General features: G+C 33.3%; 1 protein-coding gene across 1 annotated transcript; it reads right to left on the reverse strand.

Moving 5' to 3' along the window:
- Nucleotides 1-23,584: 23,584 nt before the first annotated feature.
- Nucleotides 23,585-24,073, reverse strand: LOC114367486. The gene has a single exon (XM_028324709.1). It carries the CDS (start codon nucleotides 24,071-24,073, stop codon nucleotides 23,585-23,587), a length of 489 nt encoding a protein of 162 aa, XP_028180510.1.
- Nucleotides 24,074-24,482: the final 409 nt, after the last annotated feature.

Below are 24,482 nucleotides of genomic sequence, written 5' to 3' on the forward strand. Positions count from 1 at the left end.
GTAAATTTTACGTTAACATTGGTTTTAAGAAACCAATGTTAACGATAATACTTTCAATATCAATACTTTCAACATCGATATTTTCAACATTAGTTAAAAACCGATGTAAAAAGTCATCAATAACCGATGTAGAAAGTGTATTTTCTAATAGTGTAATATGCATTTAAAATAATATTTTAAGAGAAGAAATTAAGATTAAAATTATTATATATTAATTTATATTTTTTATATTTATATATCTTAAAATATATCTTCATCTAAATATTTTTGTACAAACTATTTTTAAATAATAATAAAAATAACAAATATTTTGTATCAATTTATGTGTTATATTAATATACACTAAAATATTTCTGTATTTTAAAATATTTTAAATAATAGAAAAAAGGAAATGTTTTAAAAACAAAATTAAATTTCAAGTAAAATATTAAAAGCACAAAAGTAGAAGAGTTATATGATATATCTTAATTTCAAATTTGCATGATAAGTTTTTATATTTAAGGCAATGAGGCTTTATTAAATAAATTCTCTTTGAAATATTGTTTATATAAATTTAAATTAGTTGATAATAATTTATTTAAAATTATACTGTAAGGGATGAAATTAAGAGATAAATTATTGTGTATGTTATATTAATATACATTAAGATATGCCTACATTTTAAAATATTTTTATCAAATAATTTTTAATTAATCATAAAAATAACAAAAAATAAATTTTTTAATGTGTGCTTGGTTATTAAAGTTTGAAACATTTGATTAATTTAACTATAGAATATATATATATATATATATATATATATATATATATATATATATATATATATATATATATATATAAGTGAAAATAATGTCAAGTTTATTGATCAATTTCCCTTCTTAATTCTATACACGTAAATTTCATTTTATATGTTACATTTTTTAAATTTAAATATCTTGGGAGAAAAAAGATTATTGACATAATATATATGTTAATAAAACATATTGTATACAATTTTCATTCACATAATTTAAATAATAATTAGAATAGTATTTCTATGGGTTTTTGCAGTGAAAACTTTCAATTTTCATTTGTGATATCAACCCATATTTATTAGAGATGTTCAACGGGTAGGATTGTTGGACTCCATTAAACTCTTACCGGATCCAATCAAAATTTTGTGGATTGGAATAGGTTTGGTCCAAACCAACCTAATCATAAAACGAATTGGATCAATTAGAATATTTAAAAATTATTTTTTATTTTGTAAAGTTTTTTTTTAAAAAAAATAGAACAATAATTTGTTTTAACCTAAAAGTTTTGTAAGTATATAATCATGGTTGTTAAAATCACGCTTTAACTCGTGAAATCGTACGATTTTATGATTTCACCAAGGGTCGATGAGTTGAATCGGAAGTAGAATCGAAATCGGAGTAGACTCGTCCAATTTAGCGCAGACTCAGACGAGTTTAGGTAAACTCGCGAGTCTGCGACGAGTTCGTGAGTTTATGAAATTTTTGAAACGGCGTCGTTTTGAAACTGATTTACTTGCGAGTCGCAACTCCTTGCTGTGCTGAGCTACTCACTACTGTTCTACTTTGAAAGCCCTCGCCCCTGAGTCGCGATCCTCGTCGTTGGTGCTCGGTGGTCCTCTGTTGTCGTCGCTGCCTCGCGGGTCCTCACTCGCGCTCCAAGCTTTGCTTCACGTCACGTCGCTAAGGTAATTTCTCCTCTGCCTCGTGGTGTTCCCTTCCCCTGCAACTGCAACTCTGCAAGGCTTCTCATGAGCTGTTAGATGCCTCTGGTTGATTGTGCATCTTCCACTATGAGATCTTGGGTTTTTAGTTTTTTTACTGTTGACCTAACAATGAGCATTTTAGTGATTTTTGTGTGCAAACTTTCTCCTGCCTAGAATTTTCTAAGATAAGCTGAACATAAAAACCATGTAGTCTGATTTAGTTGTGGGCTTATGCCTTTCATTTGAACAACTCTGGTTAGATCAAATTGTTTGCATTCACTATATGGTGGGAACAAAGACCTTCCCTTGCCTGGAAGCACTTTATTATGGGATTCTCTCTCTCTTTGCCTCTTGGTTGACCAAGTTGAACCATTTGAAATAGATTGGCCAAAAAAATCTAGCAAACCAAGAATTTTAGTTGACAATTAAGTGTAGTTTAGAGATTTTAAAAAGATAGTTTGCTCAGTAACAATGGCTCCAAAATATGATCTCTGTGGAGTGCACTTTCAATTGGATGAGATCGTGAGAACTTTGGTAGTGATTTTTCAAGACCTCAATTTTTATACTGAGCAGGGAATTTAAGCTAAATATGAAAATTTAGCTCTAGACATTAGTGCTGAAGAATTAAACATTGAATTTCTGTTTGAAATGATTTTAGCTGAGGGCATGAAAGAAAACTGTTTTAATTGAGTTATAATAAATAACTTTCCATTCAATCAAGTTATTGTCATTTGAGGACAACATAATATATTTGATGAGTATTCAAGTGCTTTGTTATTTGTATTCAACATTTTTTTTCAGACTTAAATTCATTCCAGTTTGTATTAAATATACACTGTTAGTTTGCGTTGAATTGAAAAGTCAGGCTTACCTCCAGTAATCTAATAATTATTTGTTTTTGGGCATTGCATGTCAAACCATGTATTGTCGTGTAGGCCTTTAGGAATCACTTAAGATATCAAAAAATCTTCCTACAAAAAGTTATCATAGTGGTTACAAGCAAAATCCACCTTTGGCTTGGTTTGTGTTGTTAAAAAATGGTTCCATAATTACAATGTCTACATGATCCTTTTCTTATTAACTGATCATTTGTTTTGTTGTTTATTGCTTTAAACTAATAAGCAGAGAAAGTACAGCAGCAACCATCTTACCAAGGGAACTACGATCCTGGTAAATCAAATCAACTCACTTTTGCTGTGCACATACTATGTGTTGGTTACTATCTTGTCCATTGAATACAGTCAAACATATTATGTGTTGGTTTCTCTTTTCTTCGTAGCTTCACAAAGTGCAGTTTTTACAAGTCTCTTCGCTGCTCCCTGTGTCACAACCATGTGTTCAAGAGAATTTTATACTAAAAATAGTTACCTAAATCAGCAATAGCTATTGCCATGTTAAATAATTACAAATGTTTCATTCCAATTAATGTTAACTGCTTCTTGATTGCTCATTTGCTCCCATAACCCATCTGATGCAAGTATAAGAAACAGATCATGAGGACACAGTTTCTGTACTAGTATAGCTGATTCAACTTTAAGGATTGGCTGATCAAAGGGTTCTGAGAGTCGAAATTTTGCTAATAATGGTGCTTTATTAAACTCTGCCTTCTTTAGATAGGCATCACCAATGGATCTTGAAATCTACTTATGATTTTATATAAAAGAATATTAATATATATATTTTTATTTGAGTAAACTCTTACTATTCTACGATACGATTCTATGAGTCGAGTTTACGGAGCCTCCACGATTCTACGTAGAATCGCAAGTTTGACAACCTTGTATATAATGATTAGAAGTACTAAAAAATCAAATTATGATAATATTTGACTAATAGAATTAATAATTTTAATGTTAATATAATATTTTTTCCAAATAAAAATAAAATATTGTATTAACATGAGAAAACATAAATAAAATCAAGATAAAAATAAAAATAATTTGAAAAATAAAAAATCATGGATGATTCAAATAGGCCTTGGTTTCTAACTGTTGTTTATGCGAGTCCTAAAACCCATCTCAGATATTTGACTTCGAAGGATTTGTCTAACATCAGCTCTACCATGAATAGTCCTTGGGCTGTGGGAAGTGATTTTAACAGTATGATATTTGAGAAAGAGAAGCAAGAAAGAGGCCCTATTAATACTAACTCGACGGAGCAGTTCTGGGAGTGTATTCAGAGGTGTAGTCTTGTTGATATGCGGTTTAGTGGGCAACTTTTCATCTGGGTAACATCAGCTCCACTATGAATACTTATTGGGTTGTGGCAGGTGATTTTAACATTGTAATATTTGAGAAAGAGAAGCAAGGAATGTTCTTGGAAATGAGTTATGGCAAGAAACTTTTTTCAATTCCAGAGTTTCTAACTTGAATATTCCTTCTTCTGATCACTATGGACTTTGGCTCTCAATTTCAAATGGGATTCAAAGGCATCACTCAGGTTATTTCAAATTTCTTGGGGCTTAGTTACAACATCCGGATTTCCTAAGTCTAGTCCAAAAAGCTTGGCATCCTAACGATCATTGGGATGAGAATATGAAGTGCATTCCTGATTATTTAAAAGTTTATAACATAAGGAGTGTTTTGGTAGCATCTTGAAAACTTAAAAGCAGATTTTGGCTCCATTAAATGGTATTAATGGAGCTCCCTTCAACAATCAAGATCCTAGACTCATTGAGTTGGGAAAGAAATTGTGGAATGAATACATTCAAATTTGTGATCAAAAGGAGATGTATCGGTTTCAAATGTCTCGTACCAAGTGGCTTAGTATGGGGGATAGGAATACTCATTATTTCCATCAATCTTTTCTCACTAAGTGGCGGAAAAACAGGATTGATGCACTTCAGGATGATAATCAGATCTAGATTTATGATGATGATCAAATTAAGAATATGGTTCAAAGTCATTATGTTAGGCTCTTCTTGTCAGAAGACCATGATGTGCAGGTGCTTCAAACCATATCTACCTTCCTTTTGATAGCTAATGAAGATTAAAACATTCTTATTATAGATTTCACTTTTAAGGAAAGTAGGATTGCTCTTTCTATGGGAAATTACAAAAGTCTTGGGCCTAATGGGTTTCACCCAGCTTTTTCCAAGTCTCAATGGGAGCATATTGAGAAATCTGTGTTTGAGTTCATCACGCATGTTAGGAATAATCCAGCCAACATTGCTATTGTTAATCAGACCCTTTTAGCTCTTATTCCTGAGACTAACTAAAATAACAACAGTCACATTAGAAGGGAGGTTGAATAGTGTGTTAATCAAAGATATAATAAACTTATATCAACTTTTAATGCATATGTGTGTGTGCACGCGTGGAAATGTATAAGAGGGATAGATCATCCACTAAGGAGAAAAACAGGTTTTAATAAATTCAAGTTTAATCATCTAGAGACTTAGTAACAAAGAGTCCTTTTAAAACCGTTTTTTAAATAAACAATTGGTATTAAACAAGTGATAGAGAGTGTTAATAGAATGTTCAATAAACCATAAAGGAGAAAAGTAAAAATACTTAGTTTATACTAGTTCACTTAACTTGAGTTGCATCCAGCTTTTCTTTACTCAACAGTAAAGGGTTCTATTAATCAAAACTTGATTACAAACAAGTATTTTGACCTGATACTCCTGGCTTTACAAGTATTCTTAATATCATTTCTGGCACTTTCATAAACTTCCCCTAAATCTAAGAAACCCAAGTATCTTTTAACACTAAGCCACTCCTGACTTTCACAAATAGTAGTTTGAATGAAAAAAATATTCAACAACACTCAAAAAGTGAATAAACAATCAAACTCAACTACAAAATAGCTTTGCTTAGCAAAGAATAAACAAATAAAAACTTTGTATTAGTCATTCAATAATTTTAGCAGAGTTTTGCTTCATTTAATTTCTTGCTTTTTCATCAATATTTCTTTGCCGATATCGTTGTCTCACAGTGAAGGAAAAGGATACATGGCGTGCTCTAATTTGCGAGGATTTGTATGATAATACAAACAACCCCGTCTGCTCTTTGACTTTTAGTTAAAGTGACCTTTAGAGAATATTCTTATCAGCTCCTTCTATTTTGTCCTTTCCTTCAATTCAAATATTAGCATTTCAAAATAAAGAGAGACAAAATAAATTTGTATAGGATGGAATACATGTACTTCCCTTTTGTGGTTACCACAAACTTTTTGCCAATGTTGTTCATTTTAGATGATCTATGAGTTACTTACTGGCTGGACGCGTGGTATAAACAATAACATAGTGTATAACATTAATTGTCATAGAGAATGGACGCCCTTTAGTTCTAGCGCGTTGGACGTTGAATAGATAGTTAGCAAAGCAATCCTTCTTGGATAATATAAAGTATTGTTAAGTCCTTTAAGAAATAGAACCTGTCCACTTGTTAAAATCTCATTAGAATATCATTAATTTATACTTTTTTTATTCATCAAATTCCAAGGTAGATGAGATGAGTGGTCTTCCAGACCTAACACTAACAACCCTTTCTCTATTTCTCAGTTTTGGCTAGTTGCTTTGTGCAATGTGGTTTATAAAATTCTCACAAAGATGATTGTTAGCCGCATTAAAAGAATTATGCCTTATGTGGTGGGGCCTCTCCAAACAAGCTTCATCAAGCGTAGGACCTCTGTGGACAATTATATCATCTTGCAGAAGTTGATTCATTTTTCTGAGGCAAAGGTGAGCAATCTGGGATATATGATTTTGAAGCTGGATTTAAAGAAAGCCTATGATCGGGTAGAATAGGATTTTGCTATTCAAACTCTGGAGATTTTAGGGATCCTACATTGGTTGATTACCAACATTTTTGCTTGTATAACTTCTTCTAATATGGCTATAAATTGGAATGGGAATCCTACTACCTCTTTTGCTCCTTCTAGAGGTTTGCATCAAGGGGATCCGATGTCCCCTCTCTTTTTTGTTCTGCCATGAAAGGCTAGCCCACCTTATTTGTGATTCAATGCATTAAGAGATATGGAAACCTTTTTCTTTGGTGGAGAGAATGGGGTCCAAATTTCTCATCTCTTTTTTGTGGATGACATGATCCTAGTAGCTGAAGCGTCCCAACAACAAGTGCAAGAGATAAATAGGATCATCTCTCTCTTTGCTAATGTCTCTGGCCAAACTGTTAATTTGCGAAAGTCATCTGTGTTTTCTCCAAGGGAGTTAGTGATAATCTTGCTACTTCCTTAAGTCAGAATTTGAATGTTCCTGTTACTAAGGATCTGCACTTTTATCTCAGGTTTAAGTCCTTCACAATAGAAAGACGGTTAGTCAGCTCTATTTTTGGTTGATAAAGTTCGGAAGAAATTATCAAGCTGGAAAGGGAGGAAGCTATCTTTGGCGGGCAGAGCTACTATGTTCCAATCTTCTTTGCTCAGCCTTCCTACTTATGTTCTTGAAGCAACCCTTATTACGATTGCTATTCGTAATGAGATTGAAAAGCTCTGCAGAGACTTTATCTCAGGAAGTGATGCAAATAACAGAACACCTCATCTTATTTCTTAGATGATTTGTAAATCCAAAGATCAAGGGGGGCTTGGATTTAAGAGCTTGAGGACTCTTAATCAGTCTTATTTATTCATGTTGGGATGATATATGATTGAAGATCCTAGTATGTTGTGGGTTAGAGTTCTGTGGATGAAATACAATTGTGGGTTAGAGTTCTGTGGATGAAATACAATTGTGGGTCTACTGTCATTCCCCAAATAAAAAGTTATCCTAAAGCTTCCCATATTTTACGGGGTGTAGTTAATAATTGGTCATATATATCTAAGAATATTTTGTGGTCTATTAACAAGGTAATAATGCTCGTTTTTGGAAAGATGCTTGGATCCCTGGAGTGTCTTCCCATGATTCATTATTGCCGAAAGTTATTCCTAGTCATGCTATAAATTTTCTTATTTCTTCTTATGGTGAGGATTAAGCTTTTCCTCTGGAAACTCATGCATGCTCGTCTTCTGACAAATGAGCTTAGAGTGACGAGGCATATAATGGATGACAGCCTTTGTCCTAGATGTAAGTATCAAGATGAATCTATTTTGCATACCATTCGTGATTGTGAAGATGTGAAGAAGGTGTGGAACCAATTCATTCATCATGACCATTGGGCCAAATTTTTCAGCCTTGGACTTCATGATTGGATAGAATTTAATCTTAAGGGGCAAAACCTTAAGGCCCCTGTGGGTTTCTGGTCTTCATTTTTTGGGATCATGGTGTATCACCTTTGGAATGATAGGAATAATCTAGTGTTTGGCAGAAGTTCAATGTTACAAACTGGTTTGATTTATTAGGTTTTAGCCCGAAGCATTCAAGTTCATAAGGATCTCCGTTGGTCCTCCTTCAATCTTTGATGATGGCAGAAAGGATGATTTTGCAATTTAGAAGCTTCCTCCCAATGATTTCTTTAAAATAAATATTGATGGCTCTTTTCTGCCAAATTCGCGCACAGGGGCTTGTGGTGGTATCATTCAAGATTCGATGGGAAGGTGTTGAGTTGTTTCTCCAAAAGGCTAGGCTACTATAATGTTATTTTAGCTTAGCTTTGGAGCTTGAAATATGGTATCCAATTGGCCTAAGATCTTAACATCAAGTCTGTCTTGTTTGAAATGGATGAGCTTGAGATTGTTCACATGGTTGAAGGGATCAAGAATGTCCCTAATTCTTTGAGACCTTTAATCTTGGATATCAGGAGGATGCTTTGAGCTAATGGGTGGCAAAGTTCTCTTATGCACATCATTAAGGAAGCTAATTCTGCTGCTGATTGGATTGCCAATTTTGGCAATCAAAGAAATTGGTCTTCTTTCCTTGTGGATGATTTACCTTCTAGTTTAAAAGCTCCAGTCTCTAATGATGTTAACAGAGTTGTTGTTAGGCCCGAGGTTGCCTTAGTTTTTCATTTTTATGTCTTGAGTATCGAAAAAAAAATTCTTATCACAACAATGTTAATTAGTGTTTTAATATTCCATCTATATTTCTTAGTATTTAAATCAATAATAAAAAACAGAGTAAACAAAAGTAAGGCTGTTACAAATCACCTTACCTTTTAGGAATTTTGTCCCTAAGATTCACTTAGGGATCTCAGCTTTTACAATGAGACCTCTGTCAAGCAATAGATTCCAATTATTTTAGTGAATAGTTTGATCAAAAAAAGTTGCAGAGTTCTGGTCCTTTCTCTGATCCTTTCTAGTTGTCCTTGATTGCATCTTTTTTACAACAAGACACTTTTAGCAGCAATAAATTTTGCCTTTAGCTTATAGGTCATTGTATGCAACATCAGCAAAACTTTGGTTGGCAATTAAATTAAATTAAACACCCGAACAATAACTAGGAAAGATGTATGGTTTTTGGTTGGGGTGTGCACCGGTCTAGGTGACCGATGTACCTAACCCGACCTGAATAGTTTGGGGTTTTTAAGAGTTTAAGTCAAACCCAACCTAACCCAATTAAACATGTTCACATAAGAGTTGTTTATTTTATACCCGTGACACGAACCCATCCGGTCCATTAATAATAAGTTAATAATAATAATTATAAATAGAAGGTCACTTAGTAGAGATTTAGAGTCTCTCACACTAAGCAATCTCTCTCACATATTTAGGGTTCAAGCCTTTCTTCACACATACTTCATTGCGCAGTCGTCAGTCCTCGTACCCTCCATTAGCATCACCCTCACAATCTCTATGATGTAACAACATTGTAACTCCTTACGTAGTGGTCTCCTCTTCCTTCATCAGTAATCTTTCCACTGCGCAGTTCAGTTTTTCTCAAAACGACAAGGGTTCCCTTCTTCAGTTCTTCTTGTACCATCGTAGTGGTTCTCTTCTTCAAATTCCAATGTGGTTCTCTTTCTCTAACGAAGTCCTAGGTACTTCAAACCTCTAGAATGTTCTAAAGTAGTGAAGCTCTTATTCGTCATCCTTTAGAATGTTTGCATTTGTCTGACATTTTTGTGATATTGCATAGATTTCATCTCTAGAATGTTTTGATTTGGTTTTGGAATTTTAAATTTTTAAATGTCATGACCCAATTGATCCAACCCATTTAAGGGTGAGTAAACAGACCCAGGTCCATGGAATGACCCACGGTCTGCGCGGGTAACAGATCGATTTTTTTAAATAGTCCATGGTTATGCAATCTTTTTGGGCCCGTCCCGCTTAACCCACGGACTGTGCGGGTTTGGCCTGCGGGGTTCGTGAGTTGCCCGTAAGCCCGCTTAATCCATGATTTGAGAATCCCACCAACTACAACACCTTAAGAATCTCGCTTAATCCAAATATTTCATTGTTGGCTTGTGATATTTTGAGCATCTAAATTACAACTATGGCTTCCAAATCGCCATTTAATATTGGCTCACGGGTGCTTAACAAATATCAAACTAGGCTTCTTGGTGATAATGTGCAAGCCTTGATATGTACTAAAAATTGGTTACTAGGATTTGATGAGCAAGGTAAATAATGTATAATAATTATTGTCTTTTAATCACTTAACTTGAGTTGATTCTAATATTTATTATCATTTTGAGTTTTAGAAAAAAAATATGAAGAAGTGGAGATGGAGAAAGCTCAAGTTACTTCAAATATGGAATAATTTGTTGTTGGAGATGTTTAAGTTTCATATTTTAAATTTATTTCTTGGATTTTCTTTTGTTAAGACATTATTTATTTTATTGATGTAATTGACTAATTGTTGATATTTTATTTACATTTGTGTTGAACTTAATTTGATTGTGTTGCATTTTTATTGAAATTGAAATTCTTTTAAAACTAGGCCCGCAAACTGGCCTGTTTGACCCGCGGGGTCCCGGGACGGGGACAGACCAATTTATTAGGTCCGTATAAAAATGTGGGACGGGTTGGCCCAGTCCGCTGTTAATGCGGGCAAGCCTTACACGGGGCAGGTCGGCCTGATTACCCATCCCTAAACCCATTCATGATCGAGTTGGTTTAGGTTGGGGTTGGCAGCAAAATCACTAAAACCCGACCCAATCCAAACCAATAATTTTTATTGGGCTGGGTGACAGGTTTTTACCAAAGTCAACTTGTGTACACCCTTAATTTCAAGTGGTCATTTGAAAGGGTGATGATATGTGAACACCCCTTATTTTAAACAACTCTTGTTTCTCTTTATTTTTTTTTTTCTTCTCTCTCATTGTGTCAAAAAGCATTTGAGTGTCCAAATGTCTTTTTCCTTATTTGAGGCCTTTATAATGGCCACTTCAAATAATTTTTTAAATCACCTAAATTAGGTATTCAATTTCAAACCAATTCAAAAATAAATTGCAAAACTGATCCCAAAAAAATTACAAAATCGATGAACCAATTCTTTTTTATTTTTTTTTATAACTAATCAATTCAATTTGAATTTTCGATGATATTTCCAAAACTAAACCAAACCCCACATTATACTGATATCAATTTTACTTAATAGATGTTTGGCATTAGGTAGTATTATTTTAAACTTTTAATGGTTATAATAGGAGATTATTTTTGTTGTTTTATTACTAATAATCATTAAATTAATTTATAACTTTCTTTGTTTTGTAGAGATGCATAATTTATTTTTATGTTAAAAAATGCATCAATATTGTTAAATAGTGTTAAATATCACCTAGAACACAATTTTACTTTTGATTTGTATGAATTAAAGATAGGTACAAGAAGATTTACAACTCATAGAACTTGTTCAATCAATTAAGTTAGACTCACTTAGTACGGAAGACATAATTTTTTTTTTGTTTCAAAATGAGCATGTTAATATTATTAAGAAATAATATTAAATATAGTAAAAAAACTATTATTTGATATAGATAAAAAGGGAAATTAACTTTTATATCAATATAGTAATTTTATTTATTAAATTTTACATTGTGTTATTAAATTGTTAAAATAAAACTAAACCAAACTGTAAAAATTGATTTTGTTTTATTCGAATTTCATCTTACCTTTAAACTGAATCAAACTAAATTGCATGTTAATACCGTGTTTGATTCAATTTTTTTTATGTTAAAAATCAAATCAAATCATACTATGAATATCATATCCTTGTCCATCTATCAAATTTTCATTGTAGTCACTAAAAGTTCAAATAGGATTTTCTTGGTCATTACTATTGCCGGTAAAAGTTGTATTCCTTTGCACGTAATTTCAAGGTAAATTACCGTAACACTGACCTAACTTTTATCAAATACAAATAGCCCCATCCTTTTTAATTTTCCTACACTGGTCCCCTTTAAGTTTAAAAACATTCTACTGTCGGTCCCTCACATCTTATTCTAACTCCCTACAATGGAGGTAATGTAATGGTTAAAAAAACAGGAATTAGATCCTGGTAATGGTTAATACTATGTCAATCTAATATAAATTACCAAAAAATTCGTAAAACACAATATATTTCATTAAATTCACAAAAAGAAAGACAAGCATTAACCATTATAACTAGCTAATGAGCGTGAAACAGTTACCATACAAAAGTAGTGTCTATAAACAAAATATTCCACTCCGGCTTAATCCTAATGAAGCTCCTCCTCGACTGGATTTCTGAAAATCGAAGTGTATGACCTTAAAAGCTCATTTTTTATTCATGTTACAATTGACTTAATCTCTTAATAGAAGTTTCAGTTGTGCCAACAGTTTATAATTTAAACTTAACGGCAAATGTTTGGATTCAACATTAGTCGTGTAGTAACAGTGCTGTTGATTGTTTTATTCCCTAAAGACAAATAAAATAGAACTTCATAAACATGTTAATAGGTGAACAAATTGAGATAGCAACGTATGTTCTAATTGAGATGACAACCAAATTTAAATATAATAAATAAAATGAAATTGAATTTAACAAATGACATTTAAAAGAAATAAAACAAATTATAAGTAAAAATAAAATGCTTAATCATGAAATATAAAGTAACTTAGTATCAATTAGACATAAAATTAAAAGGTAATGCGAGGAACTAAAATATTTTTAAAGACTCAAAACCAATATCTTTAATAATAAAAAATCCAATAAAGGAAAATTCGAGGGTGGACCACCTTAATGGATGGTCCAATATGCACCATTATTAACAACCATCATATTAACCTAAGGTCTAAGATCTTATTATACACCTTTCTTATCAAATCTTTCCCCTTTTACTGTTTCTCTTCCTCTCCCTTTTTCAGCGGCCCTCCATCGCCTCCAAATCTAAAAGGATCTATAATAACAAAAATCATAGTCCTCTGAGGTGGTCTACTGAAACATTGACCTTCAATAAAAACTCTTAATTTTGAATCCAAACATGCATTTTTCATCAATGAAGGGCGACTAAATTCCTAAGTGCCTAATTGTTATGGAGTTGACAAATTTGGGAGTTATTTTTGTTAGAAAAATTATTCTTGTCAAGCCTACCGGCATCATGACGTGCATATGTTAAAGCTTTCAAGCTAGAGTAAAAAGAACAATAGAAAAGTAAAAGATGTTTTAATCCTTACTATATTAAATAACTTGGTTGTGCTCTCTCTCTCTCTCCTTTTGTTTTGTCTTTGATTCTAAGACTCTACCAAAGGCCAACCACATAATTGATATAAGCTGCCGGAAAATGCTTTCTATGATTAGAAGGGCATCACATTTAATTTAGTCAATTGTTGTTCTCAATTAATCTTCCTGTACCAAAAACCAAAAAGAAAGTTGCATAAAAAATTGATTTGATATTACCTAATCATTTCGTAATTTTCATTTCTTAAAAAAAAAAAAAAAAAAAGAGGACCAAAACTTTCTAACTCCTGTGCCATGTATTATTAATTATCCCGATAACAGAAAAAGCAGAAGATGGCCGTTTTATGTTAGCAAATGAGTCACCAATAAAGAAAAAAAAAATGCTGGGATCTCCCAAAAGAGAAACAGAGACAGTTCATGTGAAATGATTAGAGAACCAACACAATAGAAGCAAAAGCAAGTGTATTTAGTTAATTAGTTTTATGTATCTTAACGTGCATTTAGTTTTACGTTAAATATATCAACGCAAATCATGTTAAATAAACAGAGAACATACACACAATAGAAAAAATATTTCTTAGATAACTTGAGTTGTCTACACTTGAGAGAAAAAGAAAGAAAAGGAAAATAAGTGAATAATTTGTTTGATGATGTAATATGATAAAAAAAATTGTTAAAAGAATATTTGACATTTTTGGTTGTCAAAATATAATCACTTCACTCACTATAGAGTGTTTGTATCTTTTGCCATGATTCATGTCTCGCGGAGAAAACACATAATAATTAAAAATAAATCTCAAATAATAGTTTTAAAAATCATTATCGAACAACTAAAATTCCAATTCAGTTTTTCAAGTATCTCATCTTCCTTATCATAGAGAGAAAAAGTTAAAAAAAAATAAAAATAAAAAGAAGGGATGGGAAAGTGGAAAAGAATCTCTTTCTCTGTAATTTACCACATGATTCTCTACTTCATATAGTATTCTTTATACTGCCACCATGTTCTGTACACAACACCGGTCATTATCGTTGCTCTTTCTCTCCATGTTCTCAATTTCTCCATCATGCCATTAATCGTTGAAGCATGACATTACTTGCCCAAGTCCCACTCTCCATGTGATCACAATTAATGATAACCAATTAACGCAAGGGCGTGCCGAAACAAATTCCTATTCCGATTACAAGGACCCGTAGAACTAAGGTATTATTTTCAGCATATATAAGTATGAAGTTTTATAAGTCGCGTCATATAGTTAAGTGATTTTTAAAGCTCTTCGTGTCAAAGTCATTGATCTTGGAGCTTGAGAATAGTTTATTTAAATAGTGTTGTCTTTTTTTCATTGTGGGTGTGATAAAGACGTCAATAATTCAGTGAATTATGTTAATTAGGGGTCAAAAGGGTCCTGCAAGGTAAATTTGTTTATTGCTCTCGATCGGGTCAATAGCTCTTGGATTAAGATGTGTTTGATAAAGGAAGAAGAATAGGAGAAAAAATAGATTAGCAATTTATCTGGGGCGTGGATTAATATTGCGAATCTGAATTGATCCAAATTAATTCAAATAATTTGAATTGAATAATTTTTTATATTTGGATCACATTTAAACCAAATCTGTTGAATTTTAGATTAGGTCACGAGTTTTAATATCTAAACTCATTGATTAGTTAATTTGGCTCATTAACCCATTAATTTATATTAAATTATTATGATTATTAATATATGTAATATATAATATATATTTGTAAATTTTTAAAAAAATCAAATACTATTGATTATTGATTGCATAGACTTATCGACTTGAATTAAGTAAGCATCAACGCATCCTTAACTTTCAGGATCAAAGCAACAAGGGTTTTATTGATTTCGGATGAGCTTCTAAAAATATTTCAAATCTATTTATAAAGAGTAGGTCTCACAATATCCCATTGATTTTAGTAGGAAAAAAGTGTTTGAAACTCATTCTCATTATACTTATTGAAACTCCTTATCTCAAATATGGTATGTTTAATTTCCTATTCCCCATAGATAGATAGATAGGAGTCAACGGAATAGAGTGAGATGTAGCAATATCATAAAATTTTCTTTTTAATAAAAAGTCTAACAAAAAACAATTGTATCTGATTTATATAATAAAAATTTTAACTTATAAAAAATATTACGTCTTAAAAAAGAACACACAAAATTAAATATTTTGACTCGTTGATCCAACCCAATCAAATTGCAACGGGCTGGTTTGGGTTAGTTTTCTATGGAAAAAAAATGAAATTCAACCCAAATTAATCTGTTTGTAAACATTAACGTGGTTCAATCCTTCATGCCTACGTCCACGATCACAACTTTGTCTAACAAGATTGGAGCTCTCATCCCTACATTCACAATGTTATCACAAGTTTTCTGGATAAACCTGTAAATCTTCCCTTCATATGACTTTCCTCTTTCACTTAGGGTGGTGATAGGTTGGATGGTTATTCTCATCTTAAGAACCTCTATGTATAAACATAACATCTTAATCTTAAAAGAGGAAACAAATATCTAATTTATAGATAATATCTTTATATTTAAACAATATCCTCAAAATAAGATAATATCCTTTTAAATCTAAACAATATCCTAGAGATTTAAAATTAAAAATTTAAATTATTTTCCAATAATAAGTACCAAAATACCAAACACAATCATCAACTTCACTTTCAGTTGTGAATGTAGGTGTGAGTGCATGTAAGAATGAATGTCTTTCACCATCCTCCCGAGAGACTCCATTCTTATTAATGCATAAAGAATGCTGCATATGAATCAACATAGCACACCAATTGCTAACATGTGTCCATTAACAAAAGGATGTAAGAGGATCACTCTTATATGATTCCTACCTCTCAGTGCTTGGAAAAATCTTGAAAATGGCCAAATAATTTTTTTTATCAACAAATGTTAGTTATTAGTTTTTGTTAGTGGGAGGGATTCAAACCTACAACCTCTCTCTCCCCTTTCTCCCTTCAACTACCAAACCAACCTTATAGTTCTTAAAAATGGCCAAATACAGGCACAAGATCAAAATGCTTCAATCATTAAAGGCATTGGCATGGTGATGGATTCTTAAAAGAATTTTCTGTGCTTATCCTAGGTATTGATGAGGAGGAGGAGAACACTGAGGATGATGATAAAGGATATGGTGATGGTGAGGATGACAAGATGAAAAAGGATGGCTCATATGAATGAACCCAAACCCTATTTTCTATGGACCATTTTCATATGAAACTTTTTAAATAGTTTTGATTAAGTTTATGTTATTTTGATGTTTACGTACTATGTTTTATGTGTAGAAGCAAAGCTTCATGGTGAATCAAAGGTGATTCAAAGGTGTTTGATGATAACAATGATGATAACAAAAGATGATGACAAAGGTGATGACAAAAAGCCCAAAGATCAATCAAAGAACAACTCAAATGAATCAAGAACAATTCAAGAGTTCAAGATAAGAATCAAGTAGAATTCAAGACTCAAGAAGAAAGTTTAGAGTCAAGAATCAAGAATCAAGATTCAAGGTTCAAGATCTCAAGAATCAAGATCAAGATTCAAGAATCAAGAGAAGGCTTAATCAAGATAAGTATGAAAAGTTTTTCTCAAAAATTTAGTAGCACATGATTTTTCTCAAAACATGTTTACCAAAGAGTTTTTACTCTCTGGAAATCGATTACCAGATTCATGTAATCGATTACCAGTAGCAAAATTGTTTTGAAAAAGTTTTCAAATTGAATTTACAACGTTCCAATTAATTTCAAAAAGCTGTAATCGATTACAATGTTTTGGTAATCGATTACCAGTGCTTTTGAACGTTGAAATTCAAATTCAAATGTGAAGAGTCACATCCTTTCACATAAAAGCCTTGTGTAATCGATTATACTGATTTGGTAATCGATTACCATTGATTGTTTCTGAATAAATCAAAAGATGTAACTCTTCAAAAGGTTTTTGACTTTTCAAATTGGTTTTAAGTTTTTCTAAAAGTTATAACTCTTCTAAATGGTCTTCTTGACCAGACATGTCAATTCATAGGGTCTGCACTTGTTTCTTGGAATAGCAAGAAACAAAATAGTGTAGCATTATCCACAGTAGAAGCATAATATATTTTTGCTGGTAGTTGTTGCGCACAAATTTTGTGGATGAAGCAACAACTATCTGACTATGGAATAGTATTAGATCACATTCTCATAAAATGTGACAACATAAGTGCCATAAACATATCTAAAAATCCAGTTCTTCACTCTAGAACCAAGCATATAGAAATTAGGCATCATTTTATTAGAGATCATGTTTTAAAAGGTGATGTTGTGTTAGAGTTTGTAGATACTAAAAATCAACTTGCAAACATCTTTACAAAACCACTAAGTAAAGATACCTTCTATAACATTAGAAGACAATTAGGACTAATAGATGTTAGTGACTTATCAAAATAAATCTTTATATTATTATGGTATTTGAACAATTTACTATTTCCTTATTTGCATGGTATGTTTGGACCAATATTAAGTATGTTATTTGACTATGTGGAGTTTATAATTAATCTATTCATGGTTGTTGCTTCATGGTTTTCATGGTTCTTGCTTCATGATTTGGTTGATATTTTTTCATGAACATTGTATGGATGTTTAAGTTATATACCTTAAGTTTGATACGCACTTTGGCTTTTTGTTGATGCCAACGGGGGAGAGAAATGGGATTAAATCAAGAATTCACATGAGTAATCAACTTATTTTTAAGATAAGCATAAATTCAAAAACAAAGGGAGAGAATTTATGTGAGTGATCGACTAGGAAAAAGTGTGTGTGTTTCTTGATTTCAGAAGTTGTCATCATAAAAAAAAAGGGGAGATTGTAGAAGCAAAGCTTCATGGTGAATCAAAGGTGATTCAAAGGTGTTTTGATGATAACAATGATGATAACAAAAGATGATGACAAAGGTGATGACAAAAAGCTCAAAGATCAATCAAATAACAACTCAAGTGAATCAAGAACAATTCAAGAGTTCAAGATAAGAATCAAGAAGAATTCAAGACTCAAGAAGAAAGTTTAGAGTCAAGAATCAAGATTCAAGGTTCAAGATCTCCAGAATCAAGATCAAGATTCAAGACTCAAGATTCAAGAATCAAGAGAAGGCTTAATCAAGATAAGTATGAAAAGTTTTTCTCAAAAATTTAGTAGCACATGATTTTTCTCAAAACATGTTTACCAAAGAGTTTTTACTCTCTGGAAATCGATTATCAGATTGTTGTAATCGATTACCAGTAGCAAAATTGTTTTGAAAAAGTTTGCAAATTGAATTTACAACGTTCCAATTAATTTCAAAAAGCTGTAATCGATTACAATGTTTTGGTAATCGATTATCAGTGCCTTTGAACGTTGAAATTCAAATTCAAATGTGAAGAGTCACATCCTTTCACATAAAAGCCTTGTGTAATCGATTATACTGATTTGGTAATCGATTACCATTGATTGTTTCTGAATAAATCAAAAGATGTAACTCTTCAAAAGGTTTTTGACTTTTCAAATTGGTTTTAAGTTTTTCTAAAAGTTATAACTCTTCTAAATGGTCTTCTTGACCAGACATGAAGAGTCTATAAAAGCAAGGCTTTGTTTTGCATTTTAATTTATTCATTCAATCTTGAACACTTATTCATACAATCCTTTACAAGCCTTGAATCTCTTTGAACTTCTTCTTCTTCTTTGCACCAAAAGTTTTTCAAAGTTTTCTGGTTTTCTAAACCTTGAAAACTTGTGCTATTCATCTTTTCATTCTCTTCTCCCTTTGCCAAAAAGAATTCGCCAAGGACTAACCGCCTGAATTCTTTTTGTGTTTCTCTTCTCCCTTTTCCAAAAGAACAAAGGACTAACCGTCTGAATTCTTTTGTGTCTCCCTTCTCCCTTGTCAAAGAATTCAAAACGACACAGTCTGAGAATTCTTTTGATTCTTCCCTTTCCCTTATACCATAGTGTTCAAAGGACTAACCGCCTGAGAATTCTTTTGTATCCCTATTCACAAAGTATCAAAGGTTTAACCGTCTGAGATCTTTGTCTTAACACATTGGAGGGTACTTCCTTTGTGGTACAAGTAGAGGGTACATCTACTTGGGTTTGACTGAGAACAAGAGAGGGTACATCTCTTGTGGATCAGTTCTAGTGGAGGGTACATCCACTAGGTCCAAAGAGAACAAGGGAGGGTACATCCCTTGTGGATCTTTGCATGTAAAAGGATTTTTACAAGTTTGAAAGAAATCTCAAGGACTGCAGGTCACTTGGGGACTGGATGTAGGCACAAGTTGTTGCCGAACTAGTATAAAAACTCTTGTGTGTTCGTTTCCTTCTTCCCTACTCTTTTACTTTCCGCTGTACATTTAATTTCCGCTTTTACTTTCTGTTAAGTTTCTCTTCTACTCCATATTCTCTTAACAACATAAGTAAAAGCCTTAGAAGAGTAAATTTTTAATTAGTAAAGGTTTAGGAATAATTAATTCAACCTCCCCTTCTTAACTATTCTGAGGCCACTCGATCCAACATTATGTTTTTATTATGTTAAAAATAAAAAAAGTGGTGTGAATGGTACTTTTTATAATATAATAGTGTTTGTAGTATACAATTCTTGTGCATTTATTTGTTTCTTTGCTTCCTCTAATTTTAAAATTTTTATTTGAAGGAAAATGATTATATGTTGATGTCATTGACTAATCAGAACTATATACATCATTGCAAGATCAATACTAGGTTGTCATTCAGTTGATTAAGCAATAATTACGGAAGTTAATTATGCACATGCCTAATACAAGATAACTGATATATTTACATTAATGCTAGCACACCCCCGCAGTCAAAGCGAGAGGTTTCCGTATGCTAAGATTGTCTCGAAAATCTTCAAATAGAACCAATCGAAGCCCTTTCATGAAAATATCTACAATTTGATAACGCGATGGGACATGTAAGACACATACTTGTGCACGAGCAACCCTTTCACGAACAAAATAAATATTTATTTCCATATGTTTAGTGCATTGGTGTTGAATAAGATTTCCAGAAAGATAAATTCCACTAACATTGTCACAGTAGACCAATGTAGCTTTTTGAATAGGACAATGAAGCTCTAGAAGAAGGTTTCTTAACCAACAGGACTTAGAAACTACATTCATAACCCCTCGGTATTCAACTTCTGCACTCGATTGAGATAAAGTAGCCTGTTGTTTAAAGGACCAAGGGATCAGATTATCACCAAGAAAAACACAATAACTAGATGTCGAATGTCTGGTATCTTGACATCCATCCCAATTATCAACAGTATAAGAATGGAGAGTGGTTGTTGAGGATGGATAAAGATGCAATCCATAATTCAGAATGCCCTGAATGTAGCGTATAATTCACTCGAGAGCATGCATGTGTTCCTCCATTGGATTATGCATGAATAAGAAAATTTGTTGCACAATATATGATATGTTTGACCTCGTGAAGGTTAGATATTGGAGGGCACCTGGAAGGTTGCAATAATGTGATGTATCAGCATAAGGTGTGCTAGAAGTAGCACTCAGCTTCGATTTAGTATCAACCGGAGTCATAGTTGGCTTACAAGAATACATGTCAACTCGCTCGATGATTTCTTATCATACTTTTTTTGAGATAAAAATAGACCACTTGCATGACGAGTTACAACTATACCCAAGAAATAACTCAATGGCCCCAAGTCTTTCATGGCAAATTTTGAACTTAGATGTGACATGATAGACTAGCAAAGATCATCAGAGGAGGCAATTAATATAATATCGTCCACATACAGAAAAATGTAAGCCATATGAGTACCTTTACTATAGATGAAAAGAAAGTGATCTGACTTGCTATGAGAGAACCCAATAGTGGAAATATAATCAACAAATTGCTTGTACCAGGCTCGAGGAGCTTGCTTGAGTCCATACAAAGATTTCTTCAATAGACAAACATAATTAGGATGATTTAGGTCCCTAAAACCCATGGGCTGATGCATATACACAATTTCTTTTAGTTCTCCATGCAAAAATGTATCTTTAATGTCAAGATGATGTATAGGCCAAGATTTTGAGAGAGTAAGACTGAGGATAGTACAAATAGTCATTGGTTTGACCGCTGGACTAAAGGTTTCAGCACAATCCACGCCAATCTGTTGAGTTTTACCATCTCCTACAGGTCAGACTTTATGCCCCTCAAAAGATCCATAAGATTTTTCTTTATGTTTAAAAATCCACATAGACCGAATAATATTCACATCAACTGGACAGGGCACCAAATTCCACGTCTTATTTTTAATAAGAGCATTATATTCATCATCCATAGCCATTTTTCCAATTTGGGTCTTTAAGGACCGACACGGGATTTCGAGGAAGAGGTGATTTTGTTATATGAGTAAAAAGGTCATACTTTTTTTTTGGTTTGACAATCCCATGCTGACTGCGTGTGATTGGCCTTAGGGCCAGAATTGGAGTGGGCTGAGCTGGGGTTGGAGTTTGTAACAAACTTGTTAGTAGGTGAAGTTGAAATTGGATTGGGAGAATGTGTTTCGGCCTATTGAGGAGGTGGTGGTGGAGTTTGTTGGGTTTGAGGAGTTGGGCTGGTTTTTAAATGGTGGAGTAAACAGGTAGACAACCCATCATCCAAAAATTCATATGAATGATTTGTTGGAGTGTGCAACTTAGCAAACAAAAACTGGGATTCATCAAAGATTACATGATGACTCATTATGATTTTTTATGAGGACAAATCATAGCATTTGTAGCCATGATGATTAGATGGGTAACCCAAAAAAACACACGGGGTGGATCGGGCTTGAAGCTTAGTTATAGTGGTGGAGGGAAAGAAGGGATAGCATAAGCATTTGAACACCAGAAGAAGAGAAATAAAGAATTTTGAGTGGGGATTGATAGGCTAAACATTTTCTTGGAAGAATATTTAGAAGGTATGTTGTCATTTGTAATGCGTGATTCCAAAATGATGGTGGTAAACAAGCATGGGCAAGTAGAGTACGGATAATGTTGTTAATGGTTCATATTTTTCTTTCGGCTTTTCCATTTTGTGATGAAGTATGTGGACATGAAAGGCGGAAAGATAAACTATTAGCTTTACAAAATTCCCAAAACGGCTTATTATCAAATTCCCTACCATTATCACGTTGAATGTTCTTTATTTCCCATTCAATGTGGATGAAGGATCTAAATGATAGGAATGTGGAAAAAACATGAGACTTGTTAGACAAAGGAAATGTCCACAAAAAATTAGAGTAATCATCTAACAAAAGAATATAATATTTATGGCCTGAAGAGCTCAAAACGGGAAATGTCCAAAGATCACTATGGATAATATCAAAAGGCATAAAAGTGCATGAATTTGAAGCAACAAAAGGTAATTTAACATGTTTTCCAAGCGGGCAAAATGACAAACATGAGAATTAGTAGTCTTATTGCATTCAATAGATTTATTTAGCCTAGAGAGTAAAAAACAGTGGCTCCTAGATGACCCAATCGTTCATGCCATAAAGATGGTGCTAAAGATGCAAAAGTTGATGGTAATATGACTTGATTTATGGTGGTTTTGGTGGTAATGGGATAAAGCTCGCCCCGATTATCATATCTCATTAGATGTTTCCCCGTTTGAAGATCCTTCATAGAAAACCCAAAGGGATCAAATTCAACAGAAATGAAGTTATCAGTAGTAAATTTTCTAACTGACACTAAGTTTTTAATAAGTTGGGAGCATGAAGGACATGTTTTAGAGATAAAGGAGGGTTCGGGGAAGACAAGTTTGTGTGACCATAACCATAAATTGGAATTGAATGATTATTTCTGACAATTATACCACGATTATTATTGCTTAAATTAAAATAAGACAAGAGATTACCTTGTGAGGATGTCATGTGAGAGGTGGCACCGGTGTCCATATACTAGTTTGGGTCCGAAGGAGTAAGCCTAAGTGTGTGCATTGTCTGCTCAATGTCGTGTAGGAGTTGTAGCAGAAAAGGCCTGCTAAGGTCTGGGCCCAATAACCCTTGCTACTTGGTAAGGTGGTGTTGTTGAGCATTGGGCCTGGCTCAATGAGCAGATGGGTATGGACATGGAGAGATAGCCTAAGGAATCCATTACCAAGGCCACTATCTACTATTTCAACCTCCTTGCCAAGGTTGCTGCTAGTCGCCACCACGGCCAATGCTGCTACCATTGTCGTCACCACCGCGGTTGTGACCCTTGTTGTTACGATTGTTACAATTTGGAGGGTAGTTGTCTTTAGAAGAGGGTGCATCAACCGACTCCCTAGCCATCATTGTTGCACCAAAATTAGTAGCCGCTTGTTTTTCCATGCCCGCCTTCTACAATGTAAGCATAGATCGGGCTTGTTAGAATTGAGGAAGCGGGTTGCTTTGTCGTATGAGTGTTCCAACTCCCTGATAGGCTTCGATGAGACCCGCGACCATTTGAAGAATGAGACGGTTATTCAAGACCGATGCTCCGACGTTCTTGAGTTGATCCAATAGTTCTTTGATTCGTTGACAATACACAGAGGCATTCAGGAAATCCTTCATGTTTGTGTGAGAAAATTCTCGCTCAAGGGCTATGACACATGCATTTTTGTTATCTTGGAAGAGCTCACACAATCGATTCCAAGCCTCCATTGCCATTGAGTCAGGTTCAAGAATTTTGTGCAACAAGTCACTAGAAATCGTGGCATAAATCCACTGGAGAACCATTGCATCGAGTGTCAACCATAGCTCCTTTTCATCATCGGTGGTTGGCACCTTCTCCTTGCCTTTTTTGGTGAGATGATGTGGTGGATAACCTTGTGTGATTGACAATGAATTTTGAAGAGCTCTGTCCACATCGCGCATTGGGCGTTCTCCATCTCAAGAGTTATGAAGATGTGGGTCTTGGTGTTTGAAACAGCAAGAGCATGATGAAAAGATGATTTTGAGTCAGACATAGTGGTTGACGGAGGAAAAAAATGGGGTGTGGCAAAGCAACAATAGGCACAACAAAAGCTGGAAGGATAGGAAACAAGCCTAGGTCTGTGATACCATGAAGGAAAATGATTTCGTGTTGATTTCATTGACTAATTAGAATTATATACATCATTACAAGATCAATACTAGGTTGTGATTAAGCTGATTAAGCTATAGTTACATAAGCTTTAATTACGAAAGCTAATTATGCACTTGGCTAATACAAGATTATCGATATATTTATGTTAATGCTAACATTATTGATTGAAATGAAATTGATGAAGACTTATATAAGAAA

This window comes from Glycine soja, chromosome 1 (genome assembly GCF_004193775.1).
Source record: "Glycine soja cultivar W05 chromosome 1, ASM419377v2, whole genome shotgun sequence".
Classification (NCBI taxonomy): domain Eukaryota; kingdom Viridiplantae; phylum Streptophyta; class Magnoliopsida; order Fabales; family Fabaceae; genus Glycine; species Glycine soja.

Bases quoted from the DNA above. Each gene is read 5' to 3' on its own strand.
- LOC114367486 (XM_028324709.1), bottom strand. From the start codon at position 24,073: ATGCGCGATGTGGACAGAGCTCTTCAAAATTCATTGTCAATCACACAA.